The sequence below is a fragment of the Prionailurus viverrinus genome, chromosome A3 (genome assembly GCF_022837055.1).
Source record: "Prionailurus viverrinus isolate Anna chromosome A3, UM_Priviv_1.0, whole genome shotgun sequence".
NCBI classification, from domain to species: Eukaryota; Metazoa; Chordata; class Mammalia; order Carnivora; family Felidae; genus Prionailurus; species Prionailurus viverrinus.
Window position 1 is genome coordinate 13548686 of NC_062563.1, and position 23403 is coordinate 13572088.

At 51.2% G+C, this 23403-nt stretch overlaps 1 protein-coding gene across 2 annotated transcripts in view; it reads left to right on the top strand.

The window, feature by feature from the left end:
* The window catches only part of SULF2 (sulfatase 2), a 120765-nt gene that overhangs the window by 32639 nt on the left and 64723 nt on the right, over positions 1-23403 (top strand). For both annotated transcript variants that reach the window (XM_047851754.1, XM_047851755.1), the window contains exon 3: positions 15696-15935. In XM_047851754.1, coding sequence (XP_047707710.1) covers positions 15696-15935 — 240 coding nt within the window. The remainder of the gene's footprint in view (positions 1-15695; positions 15936-23403) is intronic.

Genomic DNA, 23403 nt, shown 5'->3' on the forward strand with positions numbered 1-23403 from the left:
TTGGCAGAGAAGGAGAAGCACACAGAAGCCAGTCTCGTTTGCACGTGTCGTTCGGTCAGATAGGCCGTGGCACTGACAGACCCTACCGAGGCTTATTGGTCTAATTCGATCCAGCCAAACCGTTGGTGAGCCTTCCTGGCTCAGGCAGGCTCGATGAGTGAGACGCGGTCCTCCCGGAGCAAGAGAAAACTTGCAGCGTCCCCGGCCCGTCTGTCCTGTCATTTGAGATTTTACCTAACTGGACTTGCTTTCTGAAGCTTAAATATTATTTTTAAAGGAAGCCTTCGATTATGAGTGTAAGTGAAAAGCCAGGATCCGTGGTCTTTTATAAAAGGTCACTGCAGAAGCAGGCACGGTGAGAACAGCAGTGTTTTTGCATTTCAGCAAGAGTCGGCCTCCCACAAGGCTGGCGTGTCTTTGTTACAAAGAGCGAGGGCAGTGACACGTGCCCGAGACGTTCTCCTTGACCCAGTCGGATGGCAGCTGGGAGAGGGAAGGACTTGCCAGGTGGGAGTCACAGGCTTTTCATGTTGGAGCCCCACTAATATGGGAGCTCTTGTGCCCGAGGGTTGCGGAGACAGACCCCCACACCCCAGAAAACCTGGCACTGATTTTCCACTGTTGATCTCCTGAGGGTCCACGCAGGGTGGCAACAAGGCGCCCCCTCAGATCACTGGTTTTCAGACCGTGCGAACAGAATTGTGCCGTTTGGGGTGACAAAGGCAACCAGGTGATACTGTTGGAGGGCTGTAAAATACCATGGGAACAGGTGTTCCAGTGGATATAAAAACACACGTATCGCAACCCCTTTCTGTCGTCTGGGTTCTCTCAGTGATGAGTGACAGAAACCCAATTCCAACTAGACTGACCATACAAAAAAAAGAAGGAGTTTACTCACGTAAATAAAAAATCCAAGCGTATTGTGAGCTTCAGGTATGGCTGGATCCAGAGCTCTGTCTGGCTCTCATCTATCCATCCATCTCTGCAAACTCAGCTCTCCTCCAAATTGGCTTCACCCTCCACCCAGCTTTCCACCTGGCATCACCAGACCCGCATTAATGTTACAGCAAGCCATCCTTGTAGAAAGAGAGGGTCTTTCTCCCACAGGTACCAATAAACGTCCCCAAACGAAGTATCTTGGGGCTGGTACTCTCCGGGACAGCTGGTCGACCCCGAACCATCGGAGGGGTGCATGGAATGCAGTGACTGGCTGGCCTGGGTCGCATGCACATCCCTGGCGTCAGGCCTGGGGCCAACCCCACGTGAGCCGTGAGGATTGGGAGAGGGAGTTAGGTGTGATTCTTCCCTAGAGAAAAATCCAAGCGCCGGTGCCAGGAGAAGGCAGGTGCCAACCCTACAGCCCGTGCTCAGGAAATGCCCAGGGCACGCTCACAGGGCTCTCTCCAAAGCAGGGTGCTGGCTCAAAGGGCAGGCCAGACTCATTCATTCAACAGATACTCACTGAGCACCTACCATGTGCTGAAGGGGATGCAGCAGCAAACAAAATAGGCAAAATCTCTACTCTTATGGAGCTTACATACTAGTGCAAGCGTTAATAAAAAAGATTGATGAAGTCTATAGTGCCCATGATAGTGAAAAGCGGTGGGAGGGATAAAGGAAGGAACGGAAGGCAGCAAGGAGAAGGAAAGAGAGTTATGATTTTCTGTACCGAGAAGGGGACATTGGGGCAAAGAAGGTGAGGACGCCAGTGAAGGGAGTTCCCCCAGGAAGAGCATTCCAGGCAGAGGGAACAGGGGGGACAGAGGCCCTGAGGGAGAAAGGAGTCCCGCCGGGCTCAGAGCCGCAAAGAGGTCAGGACAACAGGGCAATGTGAGCAAACGTCCAGGAAGTGGCGATTTCTGAGAGGTAATGGGGTGATGGCGGAAGGGTGGACCACGCAGGGTCTTTGAACCAGAGGGAGGGAGGATTTTGACTTTGTCAGTGATACACCAATGGAGGACGCTGAGCAGAAGAGGGACATTATCTGACTTACGTGTTAATATGACCCCTCTGTCTATAAGCCGAAGGGGTGTCGTGAGGGCAGGGAGCCCAGTGCAGAGTCTACTGCAGGAGTCCAAGCACGAGGCGATGGCCACTCAGACCAGAGGTGGGGGGGAGGGGGAGGTACATGCAAGTTGATGCAGTACCTAGTTATCAGGTGGTGCTGGTAAGATGTGCTCTGATAAGCGTGGCTCAGTCACTTAAGCGTCCGACTTCGGCTCAGGTCATGATCTCTTGGTTTGTGAGTTCAAGCCCTGCTTTGGGCTCTTTGCTGACAGCTCAGAGCCCGGAGCCTGTTTCCGAGTCTGTGTCTCCCTCTCTCTCTGCCCCTCCCCCACGCACACTCTGTCTTTTTGTCTCTCTCTCAAAAATAAACACTTAAAGAAACATTTCTAACAGGGGGCGCCCCGTGGCTCCGTTGGTTAAGCATCCGACTCTTGGTTTCGGCTCAGGTCATGATCTCACGGTTTGTGAGTTCAAGTCCTGCATCAGGCTCTGCACTGACAGCACGGAGCCTGCCTGAGATTCTCTCTCTCCCTCTCTCTCTGCCCCTCCTCCGCTCTGTTTCTCAAAATAAATAAAATTTTAAAAATTACTAAAAAAAATAAAAAGATGTGCTGATGGGCCTGATGTGGAGTGGGAGAGAAGAGGCGTGAATAACTCCAAGGTTTTGGCCTGAGCTACTGCAAAGAGGGAGTCTCTGTTTACAGAGCTGCGGAGAGTGATGGTCAGGGGCTCATTCTGCTTCTGGACCTAGTAAGTGGCAGAGGCTGTGAAAAATCAAGAGGAACTGTCCAAGGCAGTCAGCGTTCAGAGTCAGGAGTTCGGGGAAGAGGCCCAGGTCCGGAAGGGCTGGGAGCGAGGGACGACCAGGGAGGGGGCCAGAATTGTGTGTAGATTGCGTGCCTGTGTGTGCTCTACTGGGTCCAAGACCCTCACCGGATTCCCAGGGGGGCCTGTGATCTGGAAAGTTGCGGGGGCCCCCCCCGGCCCCAACGGCTGCCTTGTGGGAGAGGCAGGCTTTTGAGAGAAAGGCTTGGGAGGGTTTCTGGCCAGGCCCTTGTATCCACTTTCCATCTGTGAACACGAGGAAACCACTCCCTGTACTGCAGACTGATCTCCAGAAATCAATTCTAAATTTCAGGCTTGGGCACTCTGTAGGGGCCAAATGGCTGAAAGCCCAGGAGACAGCGTGCCCAGATTCCGGACAGCAGATCAGTGTAACTCCCAGCCTGGCCTCTCTAAGACACCAACCCCTGACATTCTCGCATTTCTCACCAGAGTTACAAAAACATGTGGCTGCAGGTTATCTCGGGAGGAAGAAAGGCTCATCTAGACCCACCCTGGTGTTCAACTTGCCAAGCACATTCCTGCAAGACCTTTTTTTTTTTAAAATTCAGCAGCACTTGGGAGATACTTAAATTCTGGAAGCTAAATATATTGGGATTAGGTTTGGCTGCATATAAAAGAAAATATAAAATAACAGGGGCTTAAACAAGATAGAATTTTGCTTCTCACTCACATAGAAATATCTGGAAGTTGGCATTCCAGGGCTGGCATGGTGGCTTCAAGGTTATCAGGCACCCAAGCTCCTCTACCTTTCCGTTCTGCCATGCTTGCTGTGTGGCTTTCTGTCATTATTAAGGTCACCTCATGGTTCAGAAAGGCTGCTGGAGCTCCATCTATCAGAGCCACATTCCAGGCATCAGAGAAGGAGGAAGCAAAAGGGTAAAAAGAATGGACTTCGAGTTAAGTCGGCTCCCTTTAAGGACCTCATTCCAGACATCACGTACAACACAGACAGAACTTATTTAATTAGCCACATGATCTCAGCAAGAAATGTGGGGCACACTCAAATTTGGATTATTCAAGCAGGGCTTAACTAGATTTTGCTAAAGTGTGGGGAAATCTGTTTAGTAACATTGCAGCCATTCCCACCCCAAGGCCAAGGGGATGCGGGGGCAAATGGTTACTGGGACACAGAGAGTCCCCCCCCCCCCCAACAGGAGCCGTCCCCCTCTGTTGATACCCCAGGGAGAGTGTTGGAGACATCCATACCCCAACATCCCTTTCTGCTTCTGCTGATCTTCCACCAGGGCCCCCCTCCCCCATTGGCCAAATCCAGCCCAAAGCCAGAGGGTAAAGACAATTGTGGGTGCAACCCATCCAGGTCAGCTCGCTGGTCTGGATCACTGGGCACGGAACTGATCTAGAAGGCCAAAGCAAGGACCGTTTGCACGTTTAGCTACAAGAGCGTCTAGCAAATGTCTTTCCCAGCTCAGTGCATTCAAGGTTAAAATCAGAGCCTCTTAAGAAAGGGAAACCTACATCCATAGGCCACCGGGGTCTCTCCCACACCAGATCAGGAGCAAGGGTCCCAGCGAGGGGTAGCACCTCTAGCATGGGGGTGGTGGGGGACGGGGGAGGCAGTTGTATGAAGGGCACTCGTGAGACCTGCACCTCCAGAAGGAGGTGGTCGCATGGGAATTGGGGGGAGGAGCATCCCAGGCCAAAGGACAAGTGTAAGAGCCCTGTGGCAGGAGTGGACTGGCCAGGAACTTAGAGGAGGGTAGCAGGACGTGGGGAATGAGGGGGAGAACGATGGGGGAAGGTCTGGATTTTCTTCCAGGGCCGATGGAAAGTCACCGAGCTGTTCTGAGCAGGTCAAGTACGCGTGATTCGTGTTCTCGGGGGCTCGGTCTGGCTGCGGGTGGAGGGGCGGTGGCCCAGGGACCGGATCAGAATCAGGAAGACCAGTTGTCCGGGTGGGAGCCGGTGGGTGCTCTGGAGAGGCGGTGGCAGGTGGGGCGGGTTCTGTTTTGGGGGTCAGCAGGCAGGGCTCGTGGACGGATTGCAAGGGGGAGGGAAGGAGTGTCGAGAATCAGAGAATCACTCAGAGGTTTTGGCTGAGCCGTTGGGCAGATGGTAGTGCCATTTACAGAGATGGGGACACTGGGGGAGGAGGAACAGGTTTTCAGGCTCAGGACAGACATCAAGCTGCTTTGCACACATCACCACCAGGCTGGTGGCCAGGTGACTGGCTCTGTGTGGCACAGGACGAAAAGTGGGCAAAACACCCCGGACTTTGCATAAATAGCCTCTGGCAAGGAACGGTCTGTGGGTGGAGCGCCTCAGGGAGGAAGTGACCGGTGATTGGTTGGAAAGTGACCCTTTTCCAGGGCCTCTGGGCCACCTCCCCTCCATTGAGAAGGAATATATCAGAATTTCCTCCCCGAGGCTTCACAGCCAGAAGGAGCAGAAGGCAGAGGAGGAAAAATTCACTTCATGATCTCTCTGACAGTCCGATGTTCATTAATGAAATTCTAGCACGGCTGTCTTCGACATCTGCTTAATGATACTGGGTTTAGGAACCGATTTCGAGCCTCGGCTTTTCGTAGCTAAAACCAGCAACAGCATTTGACTTTATTTTGTAAGTTCCCGGGGCGCCTGGGTGGCTCAGTCAGTTAAGCACGCAACGTCGGCTCAGGTCATGATCTCGCGGTCTGTGAGTTCGAGCCCCGCGTCGGGCTCTGTGCTGACGGTACAGAGCCCAATTCAGATCCTCTGTCCCCCTCTCTCTCCGCCTCTCCCCTGCACGTTCTCTCTCTACCTCTCTCTCAAAATAAATACATAAAAACTTAAAAACAAAAAAAAACTCTTCTGTTTTGTAAGATTGCGGAGTCCGGAGCGGCTCCCCCTTTGCCGCCGTGAGGAAAAGCCGCCCGAGCAGCAGGGCCCCGGCAGCCGGCGCGGTTATTCTGGGTCGAGTCGGAGGCACAGCGGTGAGCACATCCAGGCACAGATGTCGTTGTCCGGGAAACAGTGGGGTCCCTCTGCCCAGATGTGGCCTCCACTGCTGCTCATCCCCTGGCCGCCCTCTCCCCACCTGCTGGGGACAGAGCTATTCCGGGCGGTCGGGCTGATGGGACCCAGCCTCCTGTGGTGGTTAGACAGTCTGCCACGGGCAGGCGGCTCACAGTCTGATCGGGTGACATCGCGGGCATTGCAGGGACACTCGAGGCTCGGATGAGGGCTGCCTCGGGTACTCCAGCCTGATGGCTGCAGGGCAGCACAGGACACAGATGCTTTGCCACCTGTGGCCCAAGCTGATGGCCCTCCCCCGCCCCCTCCCCCACCCCCCACCTGCCTGTCCAGGTCAAGGCTCTGTCCTAGCCTGCACCCACACCCACAGCTCTCCTCCCTCTCTTAAAGCCTGCTCTCTGTAGGGCTCTCTGTAGGTCATAGTAAGTGTTACTCTGAAGGTTTACTCAGCTGGTCCCTTCCCCTGGAATAGAAACAGCTGCAAGTTGTAAACCCAGTGCCCCCAGGGCCAGGCAGGTCCTGTAAATGTGGGAAGTGGGGAGCCCAGAGAACCAGCGCGGCCCTTCTAAACCGGGCCTTTGCCACTCAGGTCCACTCACTGTGAACCCAGCAAGGCCAGATCTCTGTATTTTTTCAAGCCAAGCCAGAAAACTGGATTGATGTGAAATCTCCCAATTAAAAAAAAAAAAAAAAAAGAATTAGTTAATGTTTTAAACGCTTTCGAGCGCACAGACCAGAATGTGTCCAGAGGCACTCTGTGAACTCGGTGTGACGCAGTACTTGGGAGCTACAGCAACTCAAACTTTCGACAGCTACCGCGTGTTAAGCGTTTTCATATGCCGTGTCCTGCACTAGAGGCTTCGCCCGTATTTTCCCCGATTAAATTTTGGAACATCCCGTGGGAAGGAGGCACTCTTATTCTCCCTACTCTGCCCACGAGGACACCAAGGTCCTTGGGGGGGGTGGGGGGGGGGGTGGTAACTCATTTGCACCAGGGTATGTGGCTGACAGGAAGCGGCGAGGTCAGGAATTGAACTCAGGCCATGTGCCTCTAGGGCCCTTCCCAGCACACTGCAGAAGATGACAGAGGGTATTCGAGAATCGTCCTTGAGTGTCACCATCAAAGGAAACCTTATACCTAAAGCTGTTCCCGTGCTTTACTTTGACGGAAGCGTAACGAAGACCCTAAGAGAGTCAGTGACTTAATAGGACAGATCACACTTCATTCTGCGGGGGGGGGGGGCGGGGGGGCGGGGGGGCGTGCCCCGCGTTCCGTCCAGAACAGAAGCGTGCTGATGCGGGTTACACCCGCACACATATGGAGCAGCGGAACCCGTTTAACATACAGAACTAAGCGGCTGAGAGAAGAATCGCTCAGAGAAGGGTGGCATCTGGAGAGGACGTGGGTCGTGGCCCCTTCACCCGCGGCCTGGCCCCGTGCCAGCTGGCCCTTCGGCTCCTGCTTTTCCACCCCCAGGAGAGGAGAAAACACTGCTTGGGAACCCCTGGACCATGCGACTGGTGGGTTGGCGGAGGGGGCTGGAGGCTGAATCAGCCCGGGGCCGAAGACTTGATCAATCGGGACTCTGTAATGATGCCTCTGTAAACACCTCCCGCCCCCAGACCTTGCCCAGGGCGCCTGGCCGCTGCTTCGTGTCCTTTAACAAACAGGTGAATGTGTTTCCCTGAGTTCTGTAAGCTGCTCTGTGGCCTGTCGGTCAAAGCACAGGTGACAGCCCGGGCTTGCGGCCAGCGTCCGTGCAGGGGGAGTCGGGAAGAGTGGGGCACCCTTGCGGGACTTGAGCCCTTAACCTGTGGCATCCGATGCTGACTCTGTGTAGACGGTGTCCGAAATGAGTCGGACTCTTGGACCCCCTCCCGGTGTCCCAGAATCTTGACACGCTGGAAAAAGCATCACCAAACATTCTCGCGGGCAGGCCCTGCCTCTGGCTTTCTGACTGTGGCCTCCGGTTTTGGGTTCAGAGTCACCTGTGGTCTCCACAGATACGGGGAGGTCCTTGCTGAAAGGCCTCTGCTCGATTAGATTATCTTTCCCCAAACGAAAGGCACAGATAGGAAGGCGACACACATCCTGGAGTGTTCGTGGATTAGCCTGTTTGCAGTCAGTTCTCTCCTCCCCGCTGAGCCTCCAAAGTATTTCAAATTAGACGAGCCATACAGCCTTACCTTCAAATACTCAAACGATTCAAAGCCAAAGTAGCCTTCCCCAGCCACCATTCGCAGGGCTCACCCGGAAGCAACCATCCCCTACAGCGTGTGTATCTGCTGAGAACATTTTCTCCAAGAACAAGAAGGGGAAGAAGGAGAGAGCTTAGCACAGTCCAGGGAAAGCCTCCCTGAGGAGGCAGTTTTGGTAAAGACCTGGATGCCACGGGGCAGGGAGGGGCGGAGGGGGTGTGTCTCGGGGCTGCAAGTGCAAAGGCCCTGAGGCAGGAGCGTGCTTGGCGTGTTCAAGGAGTGGTGAGAAGGTCAGCGTGGCTGGAGCAGAGGGCAAGTGGGGGACGGAGGTACAAGTTGTACTTGGGGAGAATCAGCGTCCGGGTCACATGGGGTTTCCTGGGCCAAAGGGGGCGGAGGGGGGGTGGTACTTTGGGTTTTATTCTAAGCAAGATGGACGCTCGTTGGATGAGTTTGAGCAAAGGAAGTCATGGTGTGACTTAACGTTTTAAAAGGAGCCCTGTGGCCACCAGGTGGAGAACGTACTGCAGGGGACGAGGGTGGGAGCCGGGAGCCAGTTGGAGTGACTGCCTCAGTAGGTCCAGATGAGGGTCAGGGGTGGTTAGAGAGTGTGGTTTAAGGGGCACCTGGGTGGCTCAGTCGGTTAAGCATCAGACTCCGACTCAGGTCATGATCTCGCAGTTTGTGAGACCAAGCCCTGCATCGGGCTCTCTGCCGTCCGCATAGAACCCGCTTCGGATCCTCTGTCCCTCTCTCTCTGCCCTTCCCCCGCTCGCACACCTGTGCACGCACCCTCTCTCTCAAACAAATTGCAAAAACCGTTAAAGGAAAATGCTGATTTCAGTCAAGACCCCGGGTTTACCCCGGGGCTTTATTTTTTCCCCACATCCCATCTCCCTGCCACCGCTCTCTCGAGGCGAGAACACGTCACGGACTCTGTTGACCTGTAACGTTAAGAAAACAGACATCAGAAGGCATTGTTTCAGTAGTCGTCTGTCAAAACCAGTGCCTCCCCTGCCACCCACGCTGGGGGCCGCAGGAGTCTGTCTTAAAGGGCCGTGCTTCTGCCCCCAGCTGACACAGGCCTCTAGGGCAAAAAGTGGGTGGGAACCCCCTAAGCCCTGGAAGCGGCAAAAATTGAGTCAGTTTTGAATCTCGCAAGCCCCCGCCACCCGCTCGTTCCCTGGAGGTCGTGGTTGCTCCGACCCAGACTTTGAGAAGAGCAAACGAATTCAGCGTTTCCCAGATGCCTTTCTACGACAGGTAAGGCACGAGGTATCTCATGTGACAAGTCAAAAAGCATGGATTTTACTACTTACAAACTTATTTTCATGTGCATCAAAAAAAAAATGTTTTGATTAGCATATCAGACACAGAATTTCACGTAGTGACTCGGGTTGAGATTCAAGTTTATCTGTTTCAAGTCACGTTAAGGGGCGCCTGGGTGGCTCCGTCGGGTCAGCGCCCGACTTCGGCGCAGGTCATGATCTCGCGGTTTGTGGGTTCGAGCCCCGCGTCGGGCTCTGTGCTGACAGCTCACAGCCTGGAGCCTGCTTCCAGATTCCGTGTCTCCCTCTCTCTCTCTGCCCCTTCCCCATCTCTCTCTCGCTCTCTTTCAAAAATAGACATTAAAAAAAAAAAATTGGGGCGTGCCTGGGTGGCTCAGTCGGTTAAGCATCCGACTTCGGCTCAGGTCATGATCTCGCGGTCTGTGAGTTCGAGCCCCGCGTCGGGCTCTGTGCTGACAGCTCGGAGCCTGGAGCCTGTTTCAGATTCTGTGTCTTCCTCTCTCTCTGCCTGTTCATGCTCTGTCTCTCTCTGTCTCAAAAATAAATAAACGTTAAAAAAAAAATTTTTTTTTAAATTTTAAGTCGCTTTAAGGAAAAATATCAAATAAGGATAAATAATAGCACAGGTGGTCTACCAAGGAGGCCCCAGAAAGCGATCAGAAAGGGGCGGCCAGATAAGCGTCAAGGCCGGGGGTGGGGCCATCTCATCGGTGGGATGGGACCATTAGAGTCGCACAGAGGTGTCGGGTGACCTCACCCCTGGCCCAGCTGGGTTGGAAGGTTTGATCACAGAAGGAAACCGGGCCTCTTTTTGTGTGCACGTCCCAAGTTTGTGTCGGACAGAGTGAGTCTGGGTTGGCCGGCCTGGCTTCATTTAACGTGTTGAAAACTGGCCTTTTTATTTCTGTGTGGCCGCATCTTCCAGGTTCTTCCCCCCCATCAGACTGGTCCATCTGCCTGAGGGCCAGGCTGGGTGAGATTAGATCACATGTTTTTGTGTTCCGGATGTGGACATACAGAGCCCCATCGCTGTGGCAGTTGTGCTAAAGCAGGTCACTGTCCCCACGGGGAGGCTTCATGGTAGTGCTGCTCGGGCACAGAAGCCGGCTGTCCTCTGGGGGCGTCGTCACCTCGTACCTGAGCGGCGCATGGACACAGCTCCCCTGCAGCCGGCTCATGTGGGCAGGGGCGAGCGCACCGAGCAGACACGCACGGGGACTCCTGGACAAGAGCGGCAATCGCTCCTCTCCTCGGAAATAGTACAGTGGAGACGGGAGCGCTTTGAGACCCTGGTTCTGAGCCCATGTTTAAAAAAAAAAGAAAGAAAGAGAAAGAAAGAAAGAAACGGTTCTACGGGCTTTTGCTTTTTGCCAGTGCGGCATTCGGGGCTGCTGACTGCAGGGGAATTGTTTGCCAGGTGGCGGCCTCCTGCCTCCTGGAGGAGGGTCTGACAGGTCGGGTGGGGGCCAGCGTTGTCTTTCTGCAGACCTGGGAGACCCAGATGGGCCGGGCTCTCACCACCAGCCGCCCCGTCCTTTCTCCCCACAGTTTGTAAAGAGCGGGCAAAGAGTTGATTCTGCCTGGAGTGCCCTGGACTCATTCCTTTGAGGAATACTTAACTGAGCACCGACCCTGTGCCAAGGGCCGCTCCAGGCCTCGGGGCTGGGAGGCCTCAGTGACCGGGCGCAGGCAGACAGCAACATAAATATGTAAGTGTGTAAAAGTCTGTGGTTAGTTACAGATGACAGTTATGGAGTCAGAAACTTAAAAAACAAGGGAGGGGTCTCAACTGTCAGGGGCAGGGAGTACAGACGAGAAGGGGGTGATCGCACAGGCCGTCAGGGTTCAGGGGGAAAGGCCTTCCAAGCAAAGGAGCAGCAAGGCGAAGGCTCTGAGGCAGGAGCAGGCCCAGCAGGTCTGAGGGCGGAGACGAGGCCCCTGCCGGACGAGGTCTGGACCCAGGCAGGCCTGTGGAGGACTTCAAGACTTTGTTCTCCGGTGAGTGGGAGCTCCAGAGGGTGCCAAGGAGAGGAGGCGCTCTGGCTGCTCCGTGCAGAATAAATGGGCAGAGTCCAGCGAGGAGGCGAAGCAGCTGACCTAATTCGGAAGAGAGAGGATGCCCAGGGAGGAGGGTGACAGGGCCGGATGGTGGACAGGCTTTGCTGATGGATTCGATGTGGGAACGGAGAGATGGGACCGAGGAGTAGCTAGATTTTTGCCCACGTAGCTGGAGGAAAGGGAAGGAGGCATGAGGGGGCAGGTGGCAGCAGGAGCTCGGGTTAGGGTATGAGGCACTGATGGTGTCTGAGAGAATCCCAAGCAGGCTCTGCACTGTCAGCACAGAGCTGGATGCACGGCTCGAACTCACGAACCCTGGGATCACGACCTAAGTCAAGATCGAGAGTCCGTTCTCAACCTGAGCCACCCGGGCGCCCCTTCCGCGGACTTCCGTTAATCAGCTGTAATTGGTGTGTGTGTGTTTAAGAAAAAGATCCAGGGCGCCTGGGTGGCTCAGTCGGTGAAGCGTGTAACTTCAGCTCAGATCATGATGTCACCGTTCGTGGGTTCGAGCCCCGCGTCGGGCTCTGTGCCGGCAGCTCGGAGCCTGGAGCCTGTTTCGGATTCTGTGTCTCCCTCTCCCTCTGCCCCTCCTCTGCTCATTCTCTGTCTCTCTCTGTCTCTCAAAAATAAATAAACATTAAGAAATTCTTTTTAAAGAATATTAAAAAAAAGAGAAGAACAAGATTCCGCTACCCTAAATGAGAGAAGCCAGGATTAACTGCTCTAAGGAAAGGAAAACCAAGCCAGTCGACTAAATATAAGCCAACATTGCTGCGCCCTGAGCGTTCTGACAGGTGACTGGTTCACTCCCCATTGAGGCAGGAATTGTGTAGGTGTCAAGGACGTGACCACACCAGTTGGCCTTTTGTGTTGATCAGGAGTGGAGGGAATCCCTTGCCCACGGCTGGCGTCCCTGGTATTTGGTGATGTGCCCCCGTGCTGCTCCCACCGCTGGTGTGCCAGCTAAAGTCACCTCTGGGATGACCGGGGGACCCAGCTTCGAGTCCAGGACTCTTCTGAGCCTCCTTGAGGTCGAGAATTGACCAAGTGCATTGGGATCTCAGTGCGTTTCCTGGGTGTATTTATGCTACCTCCCGTGCGGTGTGAACCGTATGTTTCTTGAACCTGACTCCAAGCACCCGCCGTCCCCGCCGGACAAGCCTGGGTTTGAGCCCTCACATCACGCTTCCAAAGGTGTGTGGCTTTGACTGGGCATTTCGCTCTCTGTCCTCAAAAGGGCTGTTGAAAGGATTAAGTAAAACGGCGCATAACACGTGCCCAGCCGTGCATACAGCCGGCACTCGGCCATTGCGACTATTAGCGAGCATAACGATTATTATTGACGGATAACACTGCCCTCTACCCCCCGGAGAAGCTGGACCTGGCTCATCCACTAAGTTATGTTAGGAGGCTGCCAAACCCAGGCCTTCAGGCGCCTGGCGGGTACGTGAATGGGCAGATGTGGGATGTGGGACCATAAGGAGGCGTGGCTAGGGTAGCAAACCAGAGAACGCGGGATGGATTTCATGCTCTTTAAAGGCAGAGTTTTCGAACCCACTGCACAAAACACACATGTCTACGAATACGAACCACCTGGGGCTCCTGAGTTCTATAGAAACCTCAAACGGTAAGATCAGATCTTCTGTTAATTTCCAGACGTTTATGGAGAACCTACTCTGTGCCAGGCACTGTTCTAGGCTGGGGAATGTAACGGCGAACAAAGCAGGCCTAAATCCCTGCCAGGTTCTGGGCCAGGGAAGGCCTCCCCTGGGATACTTGACGTTTGCTCAGTAACCTGAAGGAGGGAGCGCTCCAGGCAGAGGGCGGAGCTCCGGCAAAGGCCACGAGCCGGGAACGTGGCTAGTGTTCAGGCTTGGGCCTCGGGCGTCGGGATGCCGATGTCTCGATTCGTGGTAGAAGTTCAGGGTAGAAAGAACCCACCGGCGAGTGGGAGGCCTTCCCGGAAAGCCTTCCCCAGGAGCGGCCCGAGGCTGGTGAGGCCCCAGGGCTCGGCTGAACCCTGAGACTGTGCCCTGCTCGCTTCGCAGGCTGGACCTCGGAAAGCCCATCTCATCTGTCCCCTCCAGAGGGAGGTCATACCTGTAGTTGCCTTCAGTTACAACTGTGTCCCCTGGGGCTTCTTGGGAGGGCGTGTGACCTCGAGGATAGATGTTCACACGGTTCCGGACCTGATAATTCCTGTTCAGTTCATCACACAGAGCCGGCTCTTTCCTCCACCTACCGCTGCCAGCCTTGGCCAAGAGGCTCAGGAAACACACCTGGTCCCAGAAGGGCCTCCCTGATAAAAACCAGCTCAAGTGCTGCAGGGGGGCTGGCCAGGCCTTGCTGAGGAGGTGACATCGAGTTGAGATCTGACTTAATGGGATAAGCCAACAAAGGGATGTCTCAGGAAGAGTCCCAGCAGAAGCGGTAGCCAGTGCAAAGATCCTGGGGCAGGGATGGGAGTGGAGCATTTGAGAAACCATGAGGAGGCCAGTGTAACCAAGTGAGCAAGGGGGAGGGGAGAGATGAGGCCAAAGGATCATGGGAGGTGGCTTGGCAGCAAGGACGAGTCTGGAAGAGTCTGGAAGAGTCTGGAAGAGTCTTAGGCCACAGTAAGGAATTCCGGTGTCCTTCCGAGTGCCACGGGAAGCTATCCGATGGTTTTAAATAGTGAGGAGATATGATCTATGTTTGCCTCAGGGAAGCTCTAACTCTATTCCGTCCCTATTTGGCAGAAAGATGGGATAAAAGAGCCATATAAATCTCCTTTTCATTCTTCGCCTGTAGGGACAGAGTGCTGAGGTGAGAGTGATTAGTTTTTGTTAAAACCTCTAAGGGGCTGTTGGTGATTGGGCTGGGCACCTCTCCAGTAAAAACTCCAAACGCCTGGTAGACTGCATTGGCTTACTCTTCAGTAGTTCTAGAAGCCAGCAGTCCGGAATCCACGTGTTGACAGGGTTATGCTTCCTCCGAAGGCTCTAGAGGAGAATCCTTCCTTCCTCTTCCAGCTCCTGGGGGCCCCGGGAGTTCCTTAGCCTGTGCCTGCGTCCCTCCAGCCTCTGCCTCGGTCCTCACATGGCCGTCCCCACCGTGTCTGTGTGTCTTCTCCCTTCTGGCTCTTACACGACACTTGTCATTGGATTTGGGGCCCACCCAGGTAATCCAGAACGATCTCCCCCCAAGATCCTTAACTGCACCCGCAAAGACGCTTTTTTCCAAATAAGGTCGCATTCACAGGTGTTGAGGGTGAGGACGAGGACGTATGGAGGGTGGGGGAGAGTTTGCGTCACTCAATCCGCAGCAGACTCTAAGAACTCTAAGGAAAAGGAAGGAAACTGAGGGTGGGAGGAGGAAGAGAGAAAGGATTTCCCTTGAATGTTTCCCTAACCCTACCAAATATCCTGATACCAGCCATAGTGTTGCGCATCCACTCTGCAAACGTTCATTGAGTGCCTACTGTGTATCACACCCCACGAGGGCGTTGAGAATTCAGCACGGAGCAGGGCACGCACTCTCTGCCCTCGTGGGGCCCTTAGCGGAGCAGTGACCAGGAAAGCACCTGTGCACAGTAGGTCTCCTGCACGTTAGTTTCCTTTCCGTCCCGAGCGCCCTTCGCTGCTTACAGCTTCATTCGCGAACGAGAAAAGGCGCGAACGAAGCCACGATACCCAGTGGTATATAATTAAGCCCTAGTAACACCTGCAGCATGCATACTATGCGCTCGAGGGAATCAGAAGCCAGTGTGATCACTGGAAGAGGTGTGGCTTGGCCGATGGCTCGAGTCCGGAGAGAGGTGGGAAGTGGATTCCAAACTAGAAGGACCATGTGGACAAAGGAGCAGAGGAGTGTTCAGGGAGGTGAGCCAGGTGGGTTGGCATGACCGGATTTCAGTAAAAACGAACGATTCTTGGGCAAGTTCCAAACAAAACAAAGTATAATCTTACCCTTGGTTTACATAGTGGTTGCTTACCAAAAATAAATAAATAAATACACTGCATGTTAATATCCTGCAAAAAAAAAAAAAAAAAAAAAAGATGTTTGGTTTATATGTATGACAAACAGGTTTTTATCTACTCCCCATGAGCACGCAGCGGGACTGGGGACCCAGGATATTTCTTGCACAGGACTACCCCACAGTGCCTCGCTGGCCCATGCTCACAACTCACTATTGTGCCCCCCCATGTGTCCCCAGAGATTTCCAAAATGCACCCCCTCCCCAGGGATGGGGTTAAGAACCACTCAGCGCCTGTCCCCAGTGGTCGCGTGGCCCACCGGGCACCAGCTGGGAACGGCCGCACTCACCTTGGCTCCTGGTTGCAGGTTCCATGCAGGTGATGAACAAGACAAGGCGCATCATGGAGCGGGGCGGGGCGCACTTCGTCAACGCCTTCGTGACCACGCCCATGTGCTGCCCTTCGCGGTCCTCTATCCTCACCGGGAAGTATGTCCACAACCACAACACCTACACCAACAACGAGAACTGCTCCTCGCCCTCCTGGCAGGCACAGCACGAGAGCCGCACCTTCGCCGTGTACCTCAACAGCACGGGCTACCGGACAGGTAAGCGGAGCCAGGAGGCCGCGGGCGGGCAGGCGGGCGCGCAGCTTTGGATGTGGGGCCCGGCGCCCCGACCTCAGACCAGCATGTGGACCGTGTACTGCAGGGATTGGAGATGATGTCAGGCAGCCCGTGGACCGCTTCATTTTAACTTAAAAGCGTTCGCTTATGCCCGTGGGCCCTAGAAAAACACGACGCGAGGGGCGCCTGGGTGGCTCAGGAGGTGGAGCGTCCGACTCTTGATTTCAGCTCAGGTCGTGATTCCAGGGTCGTGGGACTGAGCCCTGCCTCTGGCTCCACGCTGAGCATGGCACCTGCTTGAGATTCTCTCTCTCTCTCTCTCTCTCTCTCTCTCTCTCTCTCTCTCCCCCCTCCCTCCCTCCCTCTCTCTCCCTTTCTCTCCCTCTCTCTCCCTCTCTCTCCCTCTCTCTCCCTCTCTCCCACTCACACAAGCTCACTCCCTCATTCTCTAAAATAGAAGAAAAAAAAGAATAAGAAAAATAAAATATTAAAAAAAGAAAAATACAAAATGATTTGCCTATAGTAGTGAAAAAAACGTGACCTTTTCAAAGCAATTTGAATTTTTTTAATGAGTCCACTTAAAATATGAAATATAATACAGAGAGAGGCTAGAAGTATTTATGTGTGAGTTTGTATTCACCATGTGTTATGTTAGGGACCGGTTTATTGACTTCAGACCATCAGCATGGAAGAAGGTTCCAGAAGAACATTGGGGTGGGAGGCAGGGTGGGAGGCAGGGATGAAAACTGGTGTGTGGAAAATGGACAGGAGCACGTGTGGGACTGTGTGGCCACTCTGCAGAATGGCCGGGAAATTGACACGGACGGCTTGTCTACACTTGGCCGTCTACACTACCCGGCACGCCCCACCTCTCCTGTGGTCAGTGCTGCAGAGCTGTATCGTGGATGTATACAGAGCAATTAGATCTTCCGGTCTATCTTGCAGGAGGTACCTTGGTCGGTTCCCAAGGCTCACCCGTCAGGCTGCTGGCCTGGGGCAAAGACACAATTACAAACACTTACCTCCAGCACCATGCGAAATCCTCCAAAACCCCATTAAATTGAATTTTGAAAAAGTAAACACTCCCCACTGAGAGCCGAGCGAGGCGATCGTGAAATCAGACATGGCGGCTGGGATGCTGCCACCCTGAGAAGTCGCGTCCGAGTGACCAGGGGCTTGTTTCCGGGGGAGTGACAGGAGGGGGGGCGATCGACGCCTCCCTCAGCTGAGCTCAGAGATGAAGCAGCCTTCCAGGCTGGGGGTGCTTTCCCTGGGATACCCGTGTGGCTGGCGGGGCACGTCAGGGTGGGGAACAAGAGGAAGATGCATCTTCTTGTGGACTGATTCTCCCGCCAGGGTCACCCAGAAAGCGGGGCCTCCTGAGAGAACTCAGAAGGCCTCCATCCCATACGCATAAGCTGGTTGCTTCCTGGATCTCTGCAGAGAGCCGCACGTGTCAGAGGTCAGCACGGGCTGGTTGTGGGGACCTGCATGTAAATAAAGAAGCAGGACACGGGGGTCCCGCAGCACACCAGAGGGCACCTACGGAAAGGGGCATCTTCTACACCGGTCCAGATAATTATAGCCATTCGTGCCCAGGAGTACCAATCTTCGCATATTTCTAACCTGAATGTGTAGCTGAAATATGCTGATATAAGGGGGAAAAAAACGTTGCCATCATCAGTTTCTTAAAAAATGTACACCGTGGGCCAAACAAAAGCTTGTCTGAAGGCAGAGTATAGCTCACAGACCCCCTGTAGAACATCTGACTGAAAGGTCTGTGTAGAAAACTTCTGATTTGGATGCTAAAAGAACAGTAAGGACCCTAAGGTGTTCTCATCAACACCCCTTATTTGACAGCCGGACCACTGCAGCCCAGAAAAGAGATGTGCCCAGAGTCCTCAATTGGGGTGCTTGTGACACAACCAAAATGGAAACCGAAGACCGTGGGAATTCAAAGCAAGTTTGGAGCATCCTTCACACTGAAAGGAAACACATACCCTGTGATATCGTGGGCGCTCCTGGTGGGAACCGGTGACTAATGCCTTAGAATCATACAGCTGGCGCAAGAGAAGGAACTATTTCAATAATAAATGTTCCTCAAAATTGATTTCCCAGACTTCGTTCTTGAATTTGCACACATCGCCGAAAAGCTGTCTTCCCAAAGACTTGCTTTCATCCAACTATGCATACTCGGTATCGCTTCAGTGAAGACTGGGATCATAACGTCCAAGCGTAAATAGCCATACACAGAGTGTTTACATTTTTTATAAAACCGTCCCTGAGAATTTTACTCATTACAGTTAGAATGCCTCTCTGTGCAAGAGACCCTGCTGCAGCGTGACTTTCAGAACTCAGGACCCTGAAAATGCCTCTTTGTTCTGATGGCCTGATGTGCTCCTGGTCATGAAACAGCAAGAGCTATGTACCCTGTATACTTTCCCTCTTTGCCCTGGCAGCTAGGAAGCTCTGATTTGAGTTTTATATTAAGTTGCTATTTAAGGTGAAAACATTTTAAAGATACCGCTAATAATGTTTGTTATGCTGGTCGTTGTTGGTTGATTGAGGAAAATGACAGGAAACTAATGAATTGAAAATTCCTCTTAGGTGAATTTGATACGTATGACTCACATTAGAACGTATAACAACCTTAGTCTCCCAAGGACCAGTGGTCAGCTGCTCTTTCTGGGTCTTTAGGCACATTCAACTCTGCATTCTCACGGGTATTTAGCAAAGTTGGTTGAGTTGGATTTACGTTTGGCTGTGTATGAGACCCAAGAGAGCAATCACTTATTGCTTGCAGTTAAAAGCCTATGCATCTAGCACTCTCAACAATAGCCAAATTATGGAAAGAGCCTAAATGTCCATCAACCGATGAATGGATAAAGAAATTGTGGTTTATATACACAATGGAGTACTACGTGGCAATGAGAAAGAACGGAATATGGCCCTTTGTAGCAACGTGGATGGAACTGGAGAGTGTGATGCTAAGTGAAATAAGCCATACAGAGAAAGACAGATACCATATGCTTTCACTCTTATGTGGATCCTGAGAAACTTAACAGAAACCCATGGGGGAGGGGAAGGAAAAAAACAAAAAAAAAAGAGGTTAGAGTGGAAGAGAGAACCAAAGCTTAAGAGACTCTTAAAAACTGAGAACAAACTGAAGGTTGATGGCGGGTGGGAGGGAGGGGAGGGTGGGTGATGGGTATTGAGGAGGGCACCTTTTGGGATGAGCACTGGGTGTTGTATGGAAACCAATTTGACAATAAACTTCATATATTGGGAAACAATAGAAAAATTAAAAAATAAAAGCCCGTGCTTCTTTGGTGGGCTTGCTCCACGAATTGACCAGAGACTCAACCATTTGCTTTTTTGAGAATGAGGTATAATTGGTGTATAACATTATATTAGTTTGGGGTACGACCCCTAGCCCTGCCCACCGCCGCTGGCAACCGCCAATCTGTCCTCTGTATCTACGAGCTCAGTGTTGTTTTCTTGGATTCTTACATATGAGCGAGATCATAACAGTATTTGTCTCTCTCTGGCTTCTTTCACTTAGCACAATGCCCTCAAGGTCCATCCTTGTTGTTGTAAATGACAAGGTTTCACTCACGCGGCTGAATGATCGTTGCTTGTCTACATACACCACATCTTTATCCATTCAGCCATCGATGGACACGTAGCTTCTTTCCATGTCCTGGCCGTTCGTTGTAAATAATGCTGCAGCGGACGTAGGGGTGCAGATATCTTTTCAAGTTCATGTTTTCATTTCCTGCAGATCAATCCCCAAAAGGGGAATTGCTGGATCGTATGGGAGTTCTGTTTTTCATTTCGTGAGGAAGCTCCGTAGTGTTTCCGTTGTGGCTGCACCGATTTTCATTCCGGCCAGCGGTGCGCGAGGGTTCCCTTTTCTCCACACCCTCACCCACACTTGCTGTCTCTTGTCCTTCTGGTAACAGCCGTCCTGACAGGTGTGAAGCGATATCTCATTGTGGTTTTGATTTGCATTTCCCTGATGATGAGTGACGTTCGGCACTTTTTCACATGCCTGTTGGCCACCTGGATGTCTTCTTTGGCAAAATGTCCATTCAGATCCTTTGCCCCTTGTTTGATTAATTGTTTGTGTTTTCAATACTCTGGTTTCTCTTCAGATCGTATAAATCTTTCGTCTTTTACTAATTGTTTGTGTTTTTGCTGTTGAGCCTTAGGACTTCTTTATATCTTTTGGATATTAACCCCTTTTCAGATAAAAGAGTTGCAAACATTTTCTCCAGTTCGGCAGGTTGCCCTTTCATCGTGCTGATGGTTTCTTTTGCTGTGCAGAAGCTTTTCAGTTTGGTGTGGTCCCGGTTATTTATGTTTGTCATGAATTGCCTTTGCTTCTGGTGTCAAATCCAAAAAATCGTCGCCAAGACTAATGTCACATTATGGTTTCAGGTCTTGTGTTCCAGTCTTTAATCCATTTCTAGTTCGTTTTTGTGGATGACGTCAGGGGTCCAGGTTCATTTTGTTTGTGTGGCTGGCTCGTTTCCCCAGCACCAAGTGGGTGAAGAGACTGTCCTTTCCCCATTGTATATTCTAGGCTCCTTTGATGTCAATTAGTTGACCATATCTGTGTGGGTTTATTTCTAGGCTCTGTTCTGTTACACTGATCTGTGTGTCTGTTTTAACGCCAACGCCATACTGTTTCGATTACTGTAGCTTCGTAATACAGTTTGAAGTCAGCAAGCATGATGCCTCCAGCTTCGTTCTTCTTTCTCAAGATTGCTTAAGCTAGTTGGGGTCTTTTGTGGTTCCATACAAGTTTTAAGATTATTTGTTCTATTTCTGTGAAAAATGCCGCTGGAATTTGAATAGGGATTGGGTTGAATCTCCATTGCTTTGGGTACTGTGGGCATATTACAATATTAATTCTTCCAATCCATGAGCACAGAATATCTTTCCATTTATTTGGGTCTTCTTCAGTGTCTTTCATGAATATGTGGCAGTTTTCAGCATATGGGTCTTTCACCTCCTTGGTTAAATTTATTCCTAGGTATCTGATTCTTTTTGATGCAATCGTAAAGAGGATTGTTTCTTCCTTTTTCTTTCTGATAGTTCATGGCTGGTGTATAGAGATACAATGGATTTTTGCGTATCGATTTCGTATCCTGCACCTTCACTGAATTTGTCTATTCTAACAGTTATTTTGGGGTTTCTATGTGTGATATCATGTCATATGCAAATAGTGAGAGTTTAATTCTACCTTCCCAGTTTGGATGGCTTTTCTTTCTTTTTCATACCTAATTGCTCTGGCTAGGACTTCTGATACTGCATTGAATGAAAGTGACAAGAGTAGGGGCACCTGGGTGGCTCAGTCGGTTGGGCGTCCGACCTCGGCTCAGGTCATGATCTCACGGTTTGTGAGTTCAAGCCCTGCGTCGGGCTCTGTGCTGGCCGCTCAGAGCCTGGAGCCTGCTTCAGATTCTGTGTCTCCCTCTCTCTGCCCCTCCTCCACTCACACTCTATCTCAAAAATAAATTAAAACATTAAAAAAAAAAAGTGACAAGGGTAGGCATCCTTGTCTTACTCCTGATCGTAGAAGAAAAGATTTCAGTTTTTCACTGTTGAGTGAGTTAGCTGTGGGCTGATCCTATACGGCCTTTATTGTGTTGAGCTACTTCTCCTCTATACCCACTTGGCTGAGAGTTTTCATCATAAATGAATGTTGAATTTCGTCAAATGCTTTTTCTGCATCTAATGAGATGATCATACGGTTTTATCCTTCACTTTGTTAATGTGGTGTATCACATTTATTGATCTGCATATGGTAAACTGTTCTTGCTCCCCCTGGATAAATCCCATTCGATCCTTTTAATGTATTGTTGGGTTCCATTTGCTAATATTTCGTTGACAGTTTTTGCATCTGTGTTCATCAGGGATATTGGACTGTAATTTTCTTTTCTTGTGGTGTCTTTGGTTTTGGTATCAGGGTGATGCTGGTCTCATAGAATGAGTCTAGCAGTGTTTTCTCCTCTTCTGTTTTTTTGGAGACATTTGAAAAGGATTCATATTAATTCTTCTTTAAATGCTTGGTAGAACTCACCAGTGAAGCCGTCTGGTCCTGGACTTTTGCTTGTTGAGAAGTTTTTGATCCCTGGTTCAATCTCCTTAGTAGTAAGTGATCTATTCAGATTTCCAATTTCTTCACGATTCAGTCTTGGTAAGTTGTGTCTTTCTAGGAATTTATCCCTTTCTTCTAGGTTGTCCAATTTGTGAGTGTATAATTGCCCATAGTATAGTCTTTTAATGACCCTTTGTATTTCTGTGTAACATCTCTCGTTTCTGGTTTTATTTATTTGAGCCCTCTCTCTTTGTCTTGGTAAGTCTGGCTAAAGAGTCGTCAATTTGGTATATCTTTTCAAAGAACCAGCTCTTAGTTGTATTGATCTTTCCTATTGTTGTTTTAGTCCCTGTTTTACTTATTTCTGTTGTGATTTTCGTTATTTTCTTCCTCCTGCTAACTTTGAGCTTTGTTTGTTCCTGTTTTCCTGGTTCCTTGAGGTGTAAAGTTAGGTGCTTTCTTTGAGATTTTTCTGGTTTCTTGATGTTGGCATTTATCGCTATGAACTTCCCTCTTAGAACTGCTTTTGCTGTATCCCGTAAGTTCTGGGATGTTTTATTTCCATTTTCGTTTGTCTCAGGGTGTTCTTTAAATTTCTCTGGAGTTCTTCTTTGGCCCAGTGGTTGTTCCGTTTTACGTTGTTTACCCTCCACACATTCGTGAATGTTCCAGTTTTCTTCTCATGATTGATTTCTAATTTCATACCATCGTGGTAGGAAAAAAGTTGCTTGATCTGATTTCGGTTTTCCTAAATGTATTAAGACTTGTTTTGTGGTCCCACATATGATCTATCCTGGAGAATGTTCCATGTGCACTCGAGAAGAATGTGTGTCCTGTTGCTTTGGGATGGCATGTTCTGGAAATCTTAAGTCCATCTGGTCCAACGTGTCATTTAAGGCCACTGTTGCCTTACGATTATCTGTCTGGATGACCTATCCATTGACAGAAGTGGGGCATTCAAGTCCCCTACGATTAATTTATTGCTGTCTATTCCTCCCTTTGGCTCTGTCCATACTTGCTTCATATATTTAGGTGTTCCTAGATTGATCAGGGTTTCAGCTGCTCTCCATTTTTCCTTGTACCTCATTGATGAGAAACAAGTCACATGAGCACACGTGACCGCAGAGGAGGCTGGGAAGGGCAGTCTTCATGCTGGGTGACCATATTCCCAGCTAGAAATTCTTTCCTGTAGGAGAAGCAAAGGGGTGCTGAGGGAAGATTAAAATCAAAGTACAGTAACGGTTCACAGCCACTTGTGTATGTGATACTCTCGTGAGTACAGGAGATCAACATCATAACAGGTCATTTTTGCAGAAGTATTCGGGATTGGATCGGTTTTCGCAA